At 38.2% G+C, this 20,821-nt stretch overlaps 1 protein-coding gene across 3 annotated transcripts in view; it reads left to right on the top strand.

The window, feature by feature from the left end:
* The first annotated feature begins 11,216 nt into the window (after nucleotides 1-11,216).
* The window catches only part of Phb1 (prohibitin l(2)37Cc), a 57,026-nt gene continuing 47,421 nt past the window's right edge, over nucleotides 11,217-20,821 (top strand). The window contains exons 1-3 of one of the 3 annotated variants that reach the window (XM_067150862.2): nucleotides 11,217-11,365; nucleotides 11,808-11,910; nucleotides 19,480-19,641. In XM_067150862.2, the coding sequence (XP_067006963.2) occupies nucleotides 11,823-11,910; nucleotides 19,480-19,641 (250 nt within the window). In that variant the 5' untranslated portion in view covers nucleotides 11,217-11,365; nucleotides 11,808-11,822. Of the gene's footprint in view, nucleotides 11,378-11,574; nucleotides 11,597-11,807; nucleotides 11,911-19,479; nucleotides 19,642-20,821 lie in introns of those variants that run through there. The other 2 variants (XM_067150863.2, XM_067150864.2) reach the window with 2 other exon arrangements.

Genomic DNA, 20,821 nt, shown 5'->3' with positions numbered 1-20,821 from the left:
AACGAAAATAATATTCAGGAAACAAACACTTAAATTATTCTATAAACTAGCAACAACTAACATAGCTAACACTTTACTACTCCCAATAATATCACAAAAGCGACTGAGAGCAAGCCAACCCACGTGGCGATAGCGTTCGTAAATGTGGCATCTCTGTTATCGTTGCCATAGCAACAGACAATTTTCGAGCAGCGTTAGTCATCTTTTTCTCGCCGGTGGCGCTAAACATCAGACTTCAACTCTCGTGGGCCCAAATATAGAATCGAACTCTAATGTAAAGAGAAAATCAACGGGGAACTACCTCACTCCTTGTTCTTCTCTTCTGTAATGTCTACACCATAAAACATAAATGAATATGATTTAACTATATTAAAAGAAGAATGATCGAAACGCACACTCTCATCGTAAATAATTTCGAATACTAGACATACACAGTACTTACTTTGATGTTAAGCAAATGCACACATTAGATAACTTTCTCCTAATTAAATCAGATTTATGTAATACGTTCCTCGAAATACTAGGCATGAAATACGGAATTGAATGACACATACAGCGTCACTTACTTACACTGATTGTTTTTATATCGATATGTAATTTGGTTGAGAAATAGTCTAACATGTCTTAATTTTACAAGAGACTATACGCAAAGAGAATGGGTAAGAGACGACTCTGAAATTTATTTTTCACTTCTGTACACAACGGCTTTAGAAAAGACTGCCGGAAGCTACCGCATGTTAGCGCCTCTGGCCGTCGTAGGGTAAACTAAAATTACAGGGCGGGCGATTTAAATCGTTCAGCAAATAGGGTCCCCACGTTCTCATCCTCCCTCCACTCTTAAATATATAAATTTCTTTTCTTTTATATATTTTTTCTTTCCTTTCTCTCTCTCACTTTTTTCCAAAATACTTCATTCTGAACAATGATATATCTGGAGGTTGTCCTGTGCTTTATTATTATTATTATTATTATTATTATTATTTATTAATTTTTCATTTATTTTTTGCTGCAGAAAAGAAGCTTATCAGCCTGTGCTGCTTATTATAATTTTTTTTACTAATTCACAAACCAATGAAGGAAGGAAGGAAGGAAGGAAGGAAGGAAGGAAGGAAGGAAGGAAGGAAGGAAGGAAGGAAGGAAGGAAGGAAGGGATTAACCAGAAGTTGAGTGGGATTGGCAATCCTTATCTCCGATGTAGAACTACGACAGAAATAGACACTAACCACCTCGTACCTCAGTCCCATTTAACACTAAGCCAACCTCAACAGTCAAGATATGCAACTTTTGCAGGGAATGAACTATAAATACAATGAAAGGAACCAAATTCATTTAAGAAGGAGGGAGTTTGTAGGATTCAAAGGTAAATTGAAATTAAACCTGATCTTTTGATTTATGACGCTATATGCTACCTACGATCCACAGTATTACAGGTATAAAAAAGTGTCGAAATTAGCAATTTTTTGTGATCACAGCATTTCATAATTTCATTAAGTTACATTCAATAGTGTTAATCGTCAATCAATATTCATTAGCCAAAAAACAATACAAAACAAAATCATTCATTTATGAAAGAAAGACTGGAACTGACAAGTTACAACATAATAAATAAACCAAGACATGATAGCACATACACTGTTTCTACAAATTGCACCAAAACACAACATATCATTCAATCAATCATCTGCATTTCGATGATGAACAATGTCAAGCTACAAAATTGTATGCATTCCTTGTATTTACAGTACATAAAAATGTTCTATTTCATGTGACAGTAAGATATATCTAAATTTCTCTGCTTCACGGAAAAGGAAAGAAACATGAATACGTTTATGGCTTTAAAAGACAATAGGGCGATTACATATTCTGTGATTGTTGCCCTCTTACAACATGCAGGAAGTTCAAATAATGCTTCCTTTCAGTCCATCCGCAGGGGAGGAATTCCAATAAATTGAAAGAAATATGTAGCATTAGAATCTACGTACAACAATATGGCAGCTGATCCAGCACAAAACAATCCCATGTCACGTCACAATATAGCTCAACCTATTTAGATCTAATTCCAAGGAATTGGTCGCTAATTTATGTACAGTATTATGAACAATATGCTGTTACCTTCCGTGACATTACCGTGTGTAAGGGTCTTTGCGCATGACCTAGACGAAACGCCAGTCAGAGGCAGTGGAAACTCACTTCAGATACAGTGCCATTTGTACCTACTGTACAATCGAAGGCAGAAAACTGTGTCAGTCAATATCAATCAATACTGATCTGCATTTAGGGCAGTCGCCCAGGTGGCAGATTCCCTATCTGTTGCTTTCCTAGCCTTTTCCTAAATGATTTCAAAGAAATTGGAAATTTATTGAACATCTCCCTTGGTACGTTATTCCAATCCCTAACTCCCCTTGCTATAAATGAATATTTGCCCCAGTTTGTCCTCTTGAATTCCAACTTTATCTTCATATTGTGATCTTTCCTACTTTTATAGACGCCATTCAAACCTATTCGTCTACTAATGTCATTCCACGCCATCTCTCCGCTGACAGCTCGGAACATACCACTTAGTCGAGCAGCTCTTCTTCTTTCTCTCAATTCTTCCCATCCCAAACATTGCAACATTTTTGTAACGCTACTCTTTTGTCGGAAATCACCCAGAACAAATCGAGCTGCTTTTCTTTGGATTTTTTCCAGTTCTTGAATCAGGTAATCCTGGTGAGGGTCCCACACATGGGAACCATACCCTAGTTGGGGTCTTACCAGAGACTTATATGCACTCTCCTTTACATCCTTACTACAACCCCTAAACACCCTCATAACCATGTGCAGAGATCGGTACCCTTTATTTACAATCCCATTTATGTGATTACCCCAATGAAGATCTTTCCTTATATTAACACCTAGATACTTACAATGATCCCCAAAAGGAACTTTCACCCCATCAACGCAGTAATTAAAACTGAGAGGACTTTTCCTATTTGTAAAACTCACAACCTGACTTTTAGCTCCATTTATCAACATACCATTGCCTGCTATCCATCTCACAATATTTTCGAGGTCACGTTGCAGTTGGTCACAATCTTGTAACTTATTTATCACTCTATAGAGAATAACATAATCCGCAAAAAGCCTTAGCTCCGATTCCACTCCTTTACTCATATCATTTACATATATAAGAAAACATAAAGGTCCGATAACACTGCCCTGAGGAACTCCCCTCTCAACTATTACAGGGTCAGACAAAGCTTCACCTACTCTAACTCTTTGAGATCTATTTTCTAGAAATATAGCAACCCATTCAGTCACTCTTTTGTCTAGTCCAATTGCACTCATTTTTGCCAGTAGTCTCCCATGATCCACCCTATCAAATGCTTTAGACATGTCAATCGCGATACAGTCGATTTGACCTCCAGAATCCAAGATATCTGCTATATCTTGCTGGAATCCTACAAGTTGAGCTTCAGTGGAATAACCTTTCCTAAAACCGAATTGCCTTCTATCGAACCAGTTATTAATTTCACAAACATGTCTAATATAACCAGAAAGAATGCCTTCCCAAAGCTTACATACAATGCATGTCAAACTTACTGGCCTGTAATTTTCAGCTTTATGTCTATCACCCTTTCCTTTATACACAGGGGCTACTATAGCAACTCTCCATTCATCTGGTATAGCTCCTCCGACCAAACAATAATCAAATAAGTACTTCAGATATGGTACTATATCCCAACCCATTGTCTTTAGTATATCCCCAGAAATCTGATCAATTCCAGCCGCTTGTCTAGTTTTCAACTTTTGTATCTTATTGTAAATGACATTGTTATCATACGTAAATTTTATTACTTCTTTGGCCTTAGTCTCTTCCTCTATCTCGACATTATCCTTGTAACCAACAATCTTTACATACTGCTGACTGAATACTTCTGCCTTTTGAAGATCCTCACATACACACTCCCCTTGTTCATTAATTATTCCTGGAATGTCCTTCTTGGAACCTGTTTCTGCCTTAAAATACCTATACATACCCTTCCATTTTTCACTAAAATTTGTATGACTGCCAATTATGCTTACCATCTTGTTATCCTTAGCTGCCTTCTTTGCTAGATTCAATTTTCTAGTAAGTTCCTTCAATTTCTCCTTACTTCCACAGCCATTTCTAACTCTATTTCTTTCCAGTCTGCACCTCCTTCTTAGTCTCTTTATTTCTCTATTATAATAAGGTGGGTCTTTACCATTCCTTACCACCCTTAAAGGTACAAACCTGTTTTCGCATTCCTCAACAATTTCTTTAAACCCATCCCAGAGTCTGTTTACATTTTTATTTACCGTTTTCCACCGATCATAGTTACTTTTTAGAAACTGCCTCATACCTGCTTTATCAGCCTTATGGTACTGCCTAACAATCCTACTTTTAAGACCTTCCTTTCTATCACATTTATTTTTAACTACCACAAAAACAGCTTCATGGTCACTAATACCATCTATTACTTCAGTTTCCCTATAGAGCTCATCTGTTTTTTTAAAATGAAAAAACCAGGACGTGTGCCCATGATAACTCGCCGGTAAACAGACTGTGCAGAATCTTCAACAGTGCCATTCAGAAAAATAATCAATCAATACTGATTGTAGAGTGGTTGTAGAGTAGGCTGATCCGTGGTCCGACAGCAGTGCACTCTGACCGGCCAAACAAGCAGAGGAGGAGTGGCCATAGCTGTACACCTCTGCATTTGGGACCCAGAAAGGGGTTGTTCCCCTACCACCGTCTGTCCTGAGAAAGGTTTTCCTTTCGCCTACAGTAAGGCGAACGATGGGACAGTTCCTAGCATGCCATGGCCACCAAACGTCTCGTCTTCACCATAATACTCCTTGCCTAAGGTGATGATGCTTGTTTTTTAAAGGGGCCTAATATTCCAGGTCATCGGCCCGTATTGGTACGAAATGTAATGACAGTTTGAAAGTCCAGAATCATCCACCGACCAGGATTCAAAACATGACGACTTTATTCCGAGGTGGTTAAGTACTACAAACCTACCTGCGTTGGCTTTGTTGTACGTGAATTAGCTTGTAGTTATTGATGATGGTTATGAACTTAAATTAATAATAGAAAAGGGATGGTGTATTTATGTGTTTTATTAACACTCCAAGTATCGTGGGGACGAACGTAAATCATGAGTAATAACCAGAGAGAATATAGATAATATTAGAAGCACAGAATATCAATATATAGAAGTCTTCGCAACATAAACAAAGTTCAAGGAGTTTATAAACATATATGAGTTTACACACATATATTAATACTCGAGGCCGCCACAAGCTAAAACACTGATATATGAATTCCATTACGATTATATGATGAAGAAGTACGCTCAAAATGTGCAATTGCTCTATACAGATACCGATTTTTTTTTTTACCAAATCAAAACTGATGACTATTAGAATGATATAAAGCCAGACTTAGGTAGGTTTGGTACTAGTGAATATCAACGGATGCGATGATATATAGGGAATGGACACAAGCCAGTTATGATCTACGTCATGTATTGACAAGATATGCCGTACACGGTTTCCATCATCGGATATGCCTTACAGATAAATTCCATGACCCGGACGATAACTGCAAGTTTAAAGTATGCGGAGCCTACTGTGACCGATATCATCTGATATTGTGCAACAAAAGACAAAACTCTTTGACAAGTTTCTGTAACAACTAAATTCACATTGTGCGAAATTTATCATATTATTAATATCCTGAAAATAATGATTATAATCTACCACTAGTAAACAAAAAAGTTCTAGGTAAAATGAAAGACGAATGTGCTGGAAATATTATCGATTCACTTGTAGGCACTAAATCCAAATCATTTTGCATAATGCTCTTAAAAAACTACAAATAAAGGGATTGAAAGGAATTGAAAAGAATGTAGTTAAGAATGAGCTAAGTTTAGAAAATTGTGAAAATTGCATTATTAATAATCTACCTATTTTACATAAGCAAATAGCTGTTATTAGAAGCAAGAAGCATCAGTTGTACACTCATTTAATTAATAAGGTAGCACTTAAGAAAGAAGACTGTAAACGATTTGTCATTCCAAATTCTACTAACGCTCTAGCCTGGGGGTACAGTAGTAATGATAGGTACTACTTCACCTAAAGCAGTTTTGAGTGTAGGTGTGTGTGTGTGTGTGTGTGTGTGTGTGTGTGTGTGTGTGTGTGTGTGTGTGAATATTATGCTAGAGCTATATACTTTGTACTAGGACTAGGCCTATATACACTAAGCTGTCTTACTTCACATATAGCTGTACATGTTGTATAAAAGATCCGTACAGATAGAGAGAAGGGAGAGGTACACTAAGAGTGTAGTACAGCAAATGACTGAAGATTAAACTTGTACATACCGTATAAGAATTAGCATCATTAACTTGAGATAATTGCATTATCATTTAAGAAGGGTAAGGTACACGAACATTGTAAGATAAAATTTTGTACATACAAGAATTGCATTATCAATTAAGAAGGGGAGAAGTACACGAACATTAAGCAGAAATCACTACAGCAAATGATTCATAATAAAACTTGTTCATACACGATGTAATAAATAATGTAGAATTGGCATATTCTTTTATTTTAGATTACGTATTCCTTTGCTTACATGTGTGTATTGCCTTCTCCTCTTACCACTCCCCTCCTCTTCTTTGCAAGATAAAGTTTCAATTGTTTGCCTAAATACTCGAAGAAGATAAAAGGGTAAGTATGTTAAGAAAGTAGGTGTTGTCTCTAAGAGAAGTATCTCTTGCTAGGTAAAACTTCACGTAGGCTTCTCAGCATATGTACAGCTATGCGGATTTTTTTTACTTTGCTACAAGTAACTGTTATTCCATGCAGAAGTTTTTTTAAAAGACTAGCCTGGAATCAAATCCTATGGGGTATAGCGGCTACAGGACTAGGAAGAGTATTGTAAGACACGTGATTTATTGATTGGAATCATACAGTATGATGTTTGCATTAATAAAAAGGACGGAATGTAAAAGAGGAACGTAGCTTTGCATCCCCCTTATCAGATACCCCTTTAAGCCTTACACCATCTTCCTAGAACCATGTCAAGTCCTGGGGGTTAATGCATGGTCAGCGCAACGTTAGGCCTGCGGGTATATCGAACGTACAGAGCTAAAATTCCAGCACCACATTAGGTATTCAGTATGAAGATAAGTTCCTGTGTGTCGCAAACTTGTACGAACTATGAACTTTGTATTCCTTGTGTCAGCAACTACTTCCAACTGGCCTGTGCAGTCTTAGCATGCTAGGTAAAAAAAACAATGAACTCGTTACTTCATGTCTCCACACATTTCGCGTTACTAGTTGACTTTAGCGCCCGATCTAATCTCTGTGTACGTCCTAAATTTAGCCCCGCAGTAGTTCACACTCAATCTCCCTGCCAGCTCTTAGCACCAAAGTCCCTAGATCATGTCTAGTTAGGTTGAGCCTCAAACTTGAACGCTACTTAGAGCGTTAAGAACAGCAGCTTGGTTTAAAGACTAACTTCTCTAAGAGAAATATCTCTTGCACATGTTCTAAACACCTGTTGTTCGATTCTAGTCTGTTCTAATCTATCTCTTTCTTGCACATGTTTTAAAACTTGATGTAGTTTCGTAAGTATGTTTTAGAGTGTTGAAAACAACATCCTGTTTTAAAAATAATAGTATGTGAGAAGGACACCTTGCTGGCGGTGTGTAGCAGCTTGCTTGCTTCTCCTGTTAAATTGCACCCATGTGCATGTAGTTAAAAATAGCAGCTTACAGCTGACAAGAAAAAAAAGCACGTAGAAATCGCCCGCCGCCAGATTTCAAAATAAGTAGCTAAAGATAGCAGCACGATGCTCTGTTGATTATACATTGCCACTGACCGCTGTCAAAAGGCACGTGGCTTTGAAAAGCGCGTGGAATTTCGAATTGCCCTTCACCGCATGCTTAACGATAAGGTTTAGTGCCGTATAGATGACAGTACGATGCTCTGTTGATTAAAGATGGCGGCTGTCAAAAAGCACGTAGAAATTGCGGCCATCACATTTAAAGCTAGTCCCGTAAAGACGACAGCACGATGCTTTGTTGTTTAAAGATGACCACTGTCAAAAAAGTGCGTGGAAATTGCCATTATCACATTTCAAATGTAGTAGCTAAACATGGCAGCACGATATTCTGTTGATTAAAGATGGCCGCTGACAGCTGTCAAAAAGCATGTGGCATTGTTTACAAGTAAGAGCACGTAGACTTTCGAATTGCCCTCCACCGCATGCATAAGGATCTTCATAACAGCAGCCGCCATCTTGTGCAGTGCCCTTTAAGCTAGCTTTCTTCATAAGGGCCTGTGTATAGCCGCCATCTTGCGCAAGTGTCCCTAGGACGTCTCATAAGTGTAGCAGCCGTCTTGTGCGAGCACCTCTAGACCGTCTCGTAAGAAGCTATTTATAGACGCCATCCTGTAGAATTAGATAGCCGCCATCTTGCGCAAGCGTCCCTAGGGAGTCTTATAAGAGCCTATGTGTAGCAGCCATCTTGCACAAGAGCTCTTAAGCCGTACCATAAGGAGCTGTGTATAGCCCCCATCTTTTAGAATTAGATAGCCGCCATCTTGCGCAAGCGTCCGTAGGGCGTCTCATAAGAGCCCATGTATAGCAACCGTCCTGTGGCCACCATCTTGCGCAAGCGCCCTTAAGGCGTCTCATAAGGAGCTCTGTAGAGCAGCCATCTTGTGCCCTTGGCGTCGGAAGGGCATCGGCCGTAAAACTGTGGTTAGGCCCTTCCGTGAGGATAGGCTTGCTGTCTTGCATATCAGGATCTGAGTAGAGTAACTTCATCATAGTAACGAGAGCTGTGGTGACGTCATCGCTAACAAGCTTTGACCTGTAACTGAGGACTCCCAGTTCTCTCAAGTTAGGTGTTTTATAACATAACACTTTGTCAGCATTTCTTTACTACACCAGATGGGGGAAAATACAGCTTAGCTCGCAAAGTAATTTTTTTTTCTCTCTGCTGAGATGTGCATGTCTCCACATTTACTGCAGTCAGTAGGCTTATACCTTCATCGTGCGCACATTTCAATCAAAGTAAGGATATTTGAATTGCACATAATCTGTTTAGTTTTGAGCTTATGTCAACTCCACGTTCAATTCCTTAGAAGTAACATTTACTGTGCTCCCCTAGGGCTGAAGTGCCCTCCTACAAGAGTTGGCCAACGATGTTAGATAGACGGTATGCCTAGACTCAGCTAAAGACTCCTCGAGTTCACCAATGCAGACACAACAACAGCACAGGTTGCTCGGTTCCTACCTAAGGCAAGGGTGCCCCTGGAGGAGCTTTACTCTGATCGAGCCTCCAACCACCTCGGAATAAAGTGTCCTACAAGAGTTGGTCAAGGCAAGTTAAATAGACAACCGCTTAGCACACATCATGTCTAGACTCAGATAAAGACCCCGAGTTCGCTAACTCATGCTCTCTCAAGTCAAGTACCCGTTTTAGTAGCCTCTTACAACAGTATTTCATAAGATGACGACATGCTATTTACCAAAGGTATCCGAGGACGTAGCGCGTGGCTAGAGGTTGATTGTGCGTGGCGGCCATCTTACGCAGTAGCCCTAGAGGTGGATTGCGCGCGGCGGCCATCTTGCGCATTAGCCCCGAAGCCAGTTCCGTCTTATTTTCCTCGACTCAGCTAAAGACCCCGAGTTCGCTAACCCATGCTCTCTCAAGTCAAGTACCCCTTCTAGTAGCCTCTTATAACAGTATTCCATAAGATGACGACATCCTATTTTCCATAGGTGACCGATGACGTAGTGCGCGGCTAGAATTGTATTGCGCGTGGCGGCCATCTTGAGCAGGAGCCCTAAAGGTGAATTGCACGCGGCGGCCATCTTGTGCATTATCCCCTGGGCCCGCTCCGACTTATTATCCCTACTGATATAGCTTACATATAAGAGCAAAAATTGTGGAAACATGTGAAATACACAGAGATACAGGGGATTCTATGTTTTTCACATCAGAGTGACCCGCCACTGGGGCTTTTTACACCAAAAAGTAACACGACCGGACAATATAAAGGGATACTATATTAAAGATGAATGTTAGCCTCCGATAGAAATCGAGATCATATTTCGACTCTCTGAAGCTTAGGTTGTAATAATTTTTTCTTTTGCTATTTTTTTACGCCGCACTGACACAGATAGGTCTTATGGTGACGATGGGAAAGGAAAGGGCTAGGAGTGGGGCGGAATTGGCCGTAGCCTTAATTAAGGTACAGCTCCAGCATTTGCCTCGTGTGAAAATGGGAAACCACGGAAAGTCATATTCAGGGCTGCCGACAGTGGGGTTCGAACCCACTATCTCCCGGATGCAAGTTCACAGCTGCGTGGCCCGAACCGTACGGCCAACTCGCCCGGTAGGATGTAATAAAAGACACGACGTTTTTGAGGGGAGTGGGAAAGCTGAACATGTCATAGGATACAAGATTCCTTTACGGATTGATTCGTTAATAGGGCATTGGAATATTATTTGATTTAGCGTACCAATTTCAAGTCCACAAGGGCATGCATTCGAATCAAATAATTTCATACGACGTCTCCTCTATTATTGTACTTTGTTCTGTCCCATGGGCGCCCATTGGTTTGTTTGAAGGGGGGGTCCTAGACCTGGGGGTATGTAGTATTTTTAATATTTTGGAAGATGAAGGGCGACTTGTATTCCACCGCAGAGTACCGCACACGGTATTCCCTACCACTTTTACGTAATACTGATTGTTAAATCATTTTCTTGAAAGAAAACCCCCTGACTAAATTATATTTTTTCCTTTCCCTGTGAGTCCGCCATGGGTGCCCATGTTCTGTCCTGAACCAAGATACTGTTTTTAAAGTACTGAATCAATGCCCTCTGCAACTACAGACTGCATCCATCAATAAATGGAAAGAGGCGTACAAAGTCCACCCGATTACATTATTATATAATTCTTTTATTTTTTTCGTACTAAATCGTGAAGTTAGCTAGTTCGTTGCCTACGAGATATACGATGTATACAATGTATCTCGTAGGCAACGGCTAGTTTGAGCCATTGTGTCTCACGCTAAGAGATCTATAATACGAATTGTAAAATTGGCTGATTTGAATTTATATCGGATTATTCTTCGTATCTTTCGAAATTGCCTAATTCCATTTTTGAAAATGTTTATGTGTAAATTACTCCAATTTAAGGCTGTTTTATAACATGACCCTTGATAATTGTAACTTCTATGGAGGATTCCCGGCCTTGCTGCGCCCTGGCTCCCGTGAACGGCGATCCTTAATGCGCAGTGCGGCCGTAAGTTCTTGTTAACACGCTTCCGCCCAAGGTAAAAGTACCGGTAAATTTTTCTCAGTCTGAAGTTTAGTTTAATACTTCTTTTATTATGTTTTTGTTTATGATGTTTGTTGTGGAAGTTATGTCATGCTGACTTATGTGTTAATTTATTTTATCATGATCTGTTCTGATGCAATTAGTTTGCAGAATATAACCTCTCACGTATAATTCTTTACAAATATTGGGGGCCACTTGTGTGTCGCCTTAAGGACTGTTAATAAAAGTACATCAATTTACATGAAGTACCGTACTTAATGTGATACTTTTATTGGCATTTTGTTTCTGTTACGATTTAAGTTTTTTTAGCTTGAGTGTTATTTCGATGATAACTGGTTGTGTGGTTAAGATTATTATTATTATTATTATTATTATTATTATTATTATTATTTTTATTATTATTATTATTTTAATCTTTAATTACTTCCGATTTTCAGATATAGCTCATCAGAATGGCTGCCCAGTTTTTCAATCGGATAGGTCAGGTTGGCTTGGGAGTTGCATTGGTGGGAGGTGTGGTGAATTCTGCTCTTTACAATGGTGAGTTTGCAGCATAGAAAGTTAAATTGCCTGCAGTTAATTTGCTAGTATTACGGTTGTGTTTGTGCAACATTTGCTATGAACTGTCATGAAGTCTTTTAACTTTTTTAAATGTTCTTTTACTATTCTGATGTTCATTCGCATTTGATGTCCATAGTATTGAAATAAACCTATACTATTACTAGATGCAGGGTGGCATACCTTTCCAGCTGTCATGTTTGGCAATGTTGATAACAGTAAGGAAAATTATACTCAGGATATCCATTGCTAACGGCTAGAGTAATGTTTCCTGTAAAAATTTCATGTGAAAATTCATTACTTTTTCTCATAAGTCGTGTGAATAATAATATTTGTATCCTTTGTATATGAGGCGACATACCCATTGATAAGGACTAATTGAAGGAAATGCATTGCACTGGAGTATCTTTAATGAAAACAAACCAAAAACATACTGTGGCTCACAAAATGTTTGGAAAATGATTGTCAGAACTGACCAGTTATTGTAGTTAACAGATAATTGCTTTGGATTATTTTAATAGCACTACATTCCTCTCAATTCCTATAAGAAGGAAGGAACCCCTGCAGCAGTTGTGATAAAATAAACACTATAACATAGTCTGACCCTTATGTGAGTAACCAGTTACCTTTTCCAAATTAGGTACACGTATCATGGAAGTTCAAACACTTAAATGCAACATTTAGTATAACAAAGTTTCATGTGATGATTTTGTTACTCACCGGGCGAGTTGGCCGTGCGGTTAGGGGCACACAGATGTGAACTTGAATCCGGGAGGTAGTGGGTTCGATCCCTACTGCCGGCAGCCCTGAAGATGGTTTGCTGTGGTTTCCCATGCTTGGGCTGTACCTTAATTAAGGCTGCGGCCGCTTCCTTCCCACTCCTAGGCCTTTCCTCTCCCATTGGCGCCATACAACTTATCTTTGTTGGTGTGACGTAAAAAAAAAATAATTAAGAGACTTTGTTACTCAATCATCCTTGAGTCTGTATCAGGCTTGCAATATTTTGTTGGTGTAACAAATAGTGCATTTAGTGCCTGCATTATTAGATGTGTTTTGTTCAATATTCAGTGAATATCTCCAGGTTGCATTCACACAGTGACTCGTATTGATTTTTTCTATTTTTTATGCACATCAAACCAGCAAGGAGTAGGGGCCCAAAACAAATAAGAATGACTACAGGCAAACATGAAAAAAGGAACCGAAAGGAGACTTTGTTAGATAGCATAATTTGTCTTAGAAAAGTGACCTGGTTTTCACACCTTTTGCCATTTGGGCAGTTCTCAGCTGCTGTTACTAATGATAGTATGTCGTTTAAATCATTACCGAGATTCTTGGAAGCAAGGGGTTGCCTGTACATAATGCAGTGGGTTAAGAGTGCGTCAGGGGTTCGTCTTACTTATGAGAACTGGTAATCCTGACATAGAGCGAGCATCTCTCAAAAGTGAAATATGTTGACAAAAAAATAATTAATGTTTTAAAGACAGTCCCTTGTCGATGCAACCACTTTCCTCTGTCATTTGGTGTCCTTTTCAATTTCATGTAATTGTCACGTGCTAGTCTCTTTTTTTTATATCTTCCAAGTACTTCTTCCCAGGCTGTTCTCTTCCTTTCTTCCCCAAACAAGAATGTTACTGATGAAAATGTTTTCTCTGTTTATATAGCCTATGTCCAATAAATTTTGTTTTTCCCTTTCCATTTCAATTAATCTCCTCCTTTCATGTACTTCCCTTAAAACTTCCAGGTTGATTTTTCATTCCATTCAGCTTGTTCTTGAAATTTTGTGCCATATCCACAATTCTGCAGCTACAAGGCAATTTCTTTTCAGTTTACCTGAAGTCCAGCTTTCACTTCCAGAGCAGCATACAGCTGAAATTGCTAAGGATTTTCTGAATTCTGTATTAATATGTTTGCTTATTAAAATGCTTTTTTTTTTGTCATAAATACAAATAAATAATAAATATTAGGAAAAGGAAGATTAATTTTTTTGGTCACATAACATGTATGAGCTTGCAGATATTGACCAACCGTATCTTTTACCATTTTGTACATACGAAATACAAGGGACCCTGGTTCACCGAAGTTGAAAAATACATTCAAGATTTTAGTGCTCAACTGTAGAAGCATTGTAAACAAAGGAATCGAATTAAGTAATTTAATAGATATATACTTACCAAATATTGTAATAGGAGTTGAATCATGGCTGAGAAATGATATAATGGATGCAGAAATATTCTCACGGAACTGGAGTATGTATCGTAGAGATAGGATAGGAATGGTAGGAGGGGGGAGTATTCATTCTGGTGAAAGAAGAATTTGTAAGCTACAAAAAAGTTAAGGATGAAAAACATGAAATTCTGTGTGTAAGGCTCTTCTCTAAAGATAATAGGCAACTTGATGTCTTTGGCGTGTACAGACGGGAAAAGGGTAGCGCTGACGCTGATTCAGAATTATTTGATAAGATAATAAGCTATGTTGGAAATGATATGGAAAGGAATGTGATAGTAGCCGGTGATCTCAATTTACCAAATGTCAATTGGGAAGGTAATGCGAACGACAGGAAGCACGACCAACAAATAGAAAATATGTTAATATGGGAAGGGCAGCTGATTCAGAAAGTGATGGAACAAACTAGAGGGAAGAATATTTTGGATGTGGTGCTGATAAAAGCAGATGAGCTCTATAGAGAAACCGAAGTAATAGATGGTATTAGTGATCACGAAGCTGTTCATGTCGTAGTTAAAAATAAATGTGAAAGAAAGGAAGGTATTAAAATTAGGACTATTAGGCAGTACCATATGGCTGATAAAACAGGCATGAGGGAGTTTTTAAAAAGTAACTATGATCGGTGGAAAATGGTAAATAAAAATGTAAACAAACTCTGGGATGGGTTTAAAGCAATTGTTGAGGAATGTGAAAATAGGTTTGTTCCTGTAAAGGGGGTAAGGAATGATAAGGATCCACTATATTGTAATAGAGAAGTGAAGAGACTAACAAGGAGGTACAGGTTGGACGAAATAGAGTTAGAAATGGTTATGGAAGTAAGGAGAAATTGAAGGAACTTGCTAGGAAATTGAATGTAGCAAAGAAGTCAGCTAAGGATAACATGATGGCAAGCATAATTGGTGGTCATACAAATTTTAGTGAAAAGTGGAAGGGTATGTATAGGTACTTTAAGGCAGAAACAGGTTCAAAGAAGGACATTCCAGGAATCATTAATGAACAAGGCGAGTGTGTATGTGAGGATCTTCAAAAGGCAGAAGTATTCAGTCAGCAGTATGTAAAAATTGTTGGTTACAAGGATAATGTCCAGATAGGGGATGTGAGTAATACTAAAGAAGTATTAAAATTTACCTGTGATAACAATGATATTTACAGTGAGACACAAAATTTGAAAACTAGAAAAGCAGCTGGAATTGATAAGATTTCTGGGGATATACTAAAGGCAATGGGTTGGGATATAGTACCATATATGAAATACTTATTTGATTATTGTTTGGTTGAAGATGCTACACCAAATGGAGAGTTGTTATAGTAGCCCCTGTGTATAAAGGAGGGTGATAGACATAAAGCTGAAAATTACAGGGCAGTCAGTTTGACATGCATTGTATGTAAGCTTTGGGAAAGCATTCTTTCTGATTATATTAGACATGTTTGCAAAATTAATAACTGGTTTGACAGAAGGCAGTCTGTGTTTAGGAAAGGTTATTCGACTGAAGCTCAGCTTGTGGGATTTCAGCAAGATACAGCAGATATCCTGGATTCAGGAGGCCAAATGGACTGTATTGTGATTGACCTATCTAAGGCATTTGATATGGTAGATCATGGAAGACTGCTGGCAAAAATGAGTGCAATTGGACTTGACAAAAGAGTGACTGAATGGGTGGCTATATTTGTAGAAAATATAACTCAGAATTAGAGTAGGCGAAGCTCTATCTGACCCTGTAAAAATTAAGAGGGGAATTCCTCAAGGCAGTATTATTGGACCTTTATGTTTTCTTATATATATCAATGATATGTGTAAAGAAGTGGAATCAGAGATAAGTCTGTTTGCAGATGATGTTATTCTGTACAGAGTAATAAATAAGTTACAAGAGTGTGAGCGACTGCAGGGTGACCTCGATAGTGTTGTGAGATGGATGGTGGGCAATGGTATGATGATCAATGGGATTAAAAGTCAGGTTGTGAGTTTCAAAAATAGGATAAGTCCTCTCAGTTTTAATTACTGCGTTGATGGTGTGAAAGTTCCTTTTGGGGATCATTGTAAGTACCTAGGTGTTAATATAAGAAAAGACCTTCATTGGGGTAATCACATAAATATGATTGTTAATAAAGGGTATGAGGGTATTTAGGGGTTGTGGTAAGGATGTAAAGGAGAGGGCATATAAGTCTCTGGTAAGACCCAACTAGAGTATGCTTCCAGTGTATGGGACCCTCACCAGGATTACCTGATTCAAGAACTGGAAAAAATCCAAAGAAAAGCAGCTCAATTTGTTCTGGGTGATTTCTGACAAAAGAGTAGCGTTACAAAAATGGTGCAAAGTTTGGGCTGGGAAGATTTGGGAGAAAGGAGATGAGCTGCTCGATTAAGTGGTATGTTCCGAGCTGTCAGTGGAGAGATGGCGTGGGAGGACGTCAGTAGACGAATAAGTCTGAGTGGTGTCTTTAAAAGTAGGAAAGATCACAATATGAAGATAAAGTTGGAATTCAGGAGGACAAATTGGGGCAAATATTCATTTATAGGAAGGGGAGTTAGGAATTGGAATAACTTACCAAGGGAAATGTTCAATAATTTCCAATTTCTTTGCGATCATTTAAGAAAAGGCTAGAAAAACAACAGATAGGGAATCTGCCACCTGGGCGACTGCCCTAAATGCAGATCAGTAGTGATTGCTTGAGTTCACACACGAACACATCCAAGAACTTGTTCTACTCCGAAAGAAACTTCGAGCATACCAGCGATTCCAAGAAAAGTCAAAGTTGAAAACAGGCAAGAAGTGGACTGATGAAAAAAAAAATCACAGAATGCGAATGTAGGAATATTGGGGAAGAATTAAAGCTCAGGTATGCAGTTGGTTGAAATAATGTGGTCCACTGCAGGTCAAAATGAAGAAGAAGAAGAAGAAGAAATGAATAAAATAAAATACAAGTGTTCCTAAAAGAAAGACTATCACTGTAGCAAATACGTCCTTTCATATTGGGTTGGCATCAGAGTGGACATAGTCTAAATCCATATCAAGTGCAAAGTATACACTCTGCCGCGTTCCTGTTTGTTTCTCGAACAATTAGGTCAATCACTTTGTCATAGAAAAATAGCAACAAAAAAATCTAAATTGGACGCAAAATGCTTTCTTTTACCTGGCATGCCCATTAAGGGGATCTTTTGTGTGTTCGTGACGACATCTACCTATCGCCACAACCAATGAACAGCGGACAAGTTATTACGGCTGAAGCTATTTCTTCTTTATCTGCCCTGTCTGCCACTTCTCCAGCAACCTCTTGCTATGCATAGACACTGTCCATATCACTACCAAAAATATCGCTTCCCGATACAGCACTTCCACTACTGTCATCTATCAAACTAATAATCTCCGTGCCCGTAAGAAAATGAGATGGCCCAGCCATTCCTCTGCGACTGAGTAGCTGCTAGCCTGCGAAGCAAAAAATATCTGTGCAGTATTTGCTTTTGGTGCTTCCCGTTCATTAGTGGCAAGAATTTTCAAGTTAGATATAGTTCACAAAAGATTCTCGAGATGGCAGGAAAGGACGTGATACCTCTCAAAACCAATACCTTGAAACTGAATAGAGGGCATCTCATGTTCTATCCCTCATTAATATGATTCAAAAGCAACAGATATCAATCAATTTTTTATTAGTTCTAATTATGAAACAGAGATGGCATGAAAGTACGTAACTTCTTGATTCATAAGATGAAAACAAATTCCACGAAGCAGCAGTGTTACGTGAGTAATAGGCATTCCAACTTCTGCCTGCACCGCCCATTTTTGGTATGTCAAACCGGCTGAACGAGTAAGAGTCCTGTGGGCGTGATATGTGCGTCGAACCGGCCTGAGTGTTTAATGTCATTTTGCTGATGTTCGTGCCCTGTACTTGTTGCAAATGATTTCTGGCCTCCACAGCTGTTGTGTGTCAATCGCAGAGAACTTGTGTTACGAGAAAATGATCATTGCACTCTTACCTTTTAACAGTTCTGTACACGGTAGAACAAGATGTGCCTATAACGTCTCTACATAGCGCATGCTGCGCCCATCCTTCCCTAATGTTACGTCCCTTGCTGCCTTTTTTTGGTGAAAGCGCTGTTATTATCTGAGTTAGAAGCGAGGCTAACTGTTGTAGACAAGCCGTAACGTCCACAAAATTAAGCGGCATGAGAATTCACAGCAATAAAGTTTAAGACAGCTGTTTGTGCTTATTCTTGTCAAAAGGCAGGAAATGGCAGTATTGGTGTTGTGATTGCCATGATCAGTAATTCAAGGTTATAAATTTCATTATTGGTTCCGTATTGAATTAAGATAACCTATAATTTACAAAGTTATTCCACCTACGGTACTCAATACTGTACAATAATTGCAATGTCTATAAATACATTACAATATGTTATCACTGTATTTATTTATAGACATTGCAATTATTGTTCAGTATTGAGTAGGTGGAATGACTTTGTAAATGATATGATCAGTAATGTTTTTCAGTTATTGTGCTGAATCTTCTCAAATGGGCTAATTAACTGGTGATACATTGCCATATTGTTGTAATGTGGTAACATTTAATTTATAGAAGGTTTCAAATCTCAAATTTCTTGTTGAAAATATAATTGCTCATTTTATGCCCCCAGTGGAAAATTACACTTGTAACACACTTTCTTTTCATTTCATATGCACTCTAAGTGAATTACACCTCAAAAAATTACGTATTTACATGACAATTCTACAGTGTTTCAATTCTAACAACACACATAGTGTTCAAACCATCAAAGCTTCAAACTTTGAAAAAGTAAAAGATAGACACAGTAAAACAGTATTGACAGTAGTACCAACAATATTCAATACACCACCTGTTTTCATGGTATTTCAGTCATTTTAATAGAGTACATGTTGGCAACCCTGTTTATGAAGCAAATCAATGCTAATTAATCAAATGCACCATGCATATGCAGTAGCAAAAAATTGGACTTGCTTTTTTGAATATTAAATCTGTAATGCTCTATATCATCAGTATGATGTCATCACTCCTCAGTTACCCTGTAAACTTGACACGTGCTCTGGTAGTCATATATAGTGCACTGTTCAGTGTTTTATATCTTGAGTAATAGTACAAGAACACAATATTTTTGCACCTTATTTTTTCTGTCACACCTTAATGAATATATTTAATAGCATTTAAGAGCACATACAAGTGAATTGGCGATGGTCTGCTTCTTTACCATAACTGCTAGTAGGCTATATGTAAATAAGAAAGAAACCTGTTACTGATTAATTTGCATGGAACTGTAAAGTGATTTGTCTGGTATGTAATAATTTATTATTTTTTCAGTTGATGGAGGTCACCGAGCTGTTATATTTGATAGGTTTGCTGGTGTCAAGAATCAGGTAGTTGGAGAAGGAACACATTTCTTCATTCCTTGGATTCAGAGGCCTATTATATTTGACATTCGTTCCAGGCCAAGGAATGTTCCGGTTATTACTGGGAGCAAAGGTTTGTTTCGATTTATGCTTAATTTTAAATTTCAGAGATATGATACAATCCTCCATATTATTTAGTGTGGAGCAGTATAGGAATGACTATTTTTCAGAAATTGTTGTTCATTGTTCTCTCTTATGGAAGGAATTTGGTGAATCAGTAAAGTGAAATGACTGAACATGTTAGGAATTGGTTTATATTTGGTAAGAGGGGGAGAAGTTGGTGGTACTTACTTTAAAGGAAAATAAAACAAGATTACCATCCTTGGGGGATAGAGAGAAGGCAAGAGATTTTAAGATGCTCTCTAACAAATGTCAGTGGAAATAGTGCAGGGTTTGGAGCAGGATTGTTTATTGAGAAAACTATAGCACACTGCAGAGGATTGTTTACATAAAAATAATTAATGTTGTGGGAAGATTCGTAATTTTACATTCCAGCATTGTAAGACTTGACTGCTGGAAGTTGAATTAGCATTATATCTTCATACTATTCAATGCTGCTTCCAATGTGACCCATATCAATATTAATCTATAGTGTTGGACAGTTTACTCATCCTCTGACATGGCATTTTTAATTCTTGAAACAAAAGAATGTGGTCTCCACTGGAAGAAGCATTACATCCATTGGTTTACAATTTCAGTGAGAGGTAGCTGGCGACAGACAAGTTATATGAAGTTGTGAGCAATGTAGTGCATCCGTCCCAGTCCCTTAAGTCCTTCGGCAATGATATCTACAGGGTCATAATCTGGGTTTTAATCTAGTGGGCTTAAAGGATAGGGCAGACAGGTGTCATCTAACTAAAAATGAATGATATATGTCATTTTAAATACTAAGATTGATGATGAGAAATTAAACAACTGTTTCTAAACGGATGAAATTTTAAATTTGACAGTGACCGAAAAAAATTCATAGGCCCTATGCTAAAAGTAAATAAATAAATCTCCGCATGCAAGGGCACAGTTTTGGAAAGAAACTAACTTTTATGAATTCGGCAGTTTATTGCGTTAGTGTTGTTGGGAATAATACAAAAGCCTGAAATAAAAATGTATTGCTCATAGGACAGTATTCTCAAAACACCAATATTTTATACAACCATATCACAGGCCTACTGTAAAAAAACGTGTAAATAGAGTGTAAAGTAAGTTTTTATTAACCTTGAATAATATATGAATGTGTTCCCTTAATAATTGTTACT

This window comes from Anabrus simplex, chromosome 7 (assembly GCF_040414725.1).
Source record: "Anabrus simplex isolate iqAnaSimp1 chromosome 7, ASM4041472v1, whole genome shotgun sequence".
NCBI lineage: Eukaryota > Metazoa > Arthropoda > Insecta > Orthoptera > Tettigoniidae > Anabrus > Anabrus simplex.
The sequence above is the reverse complement of the archived record's forward strand: the minus strand, read 5'-3'. Positions and strand labels throughout refer to the sequence as shown.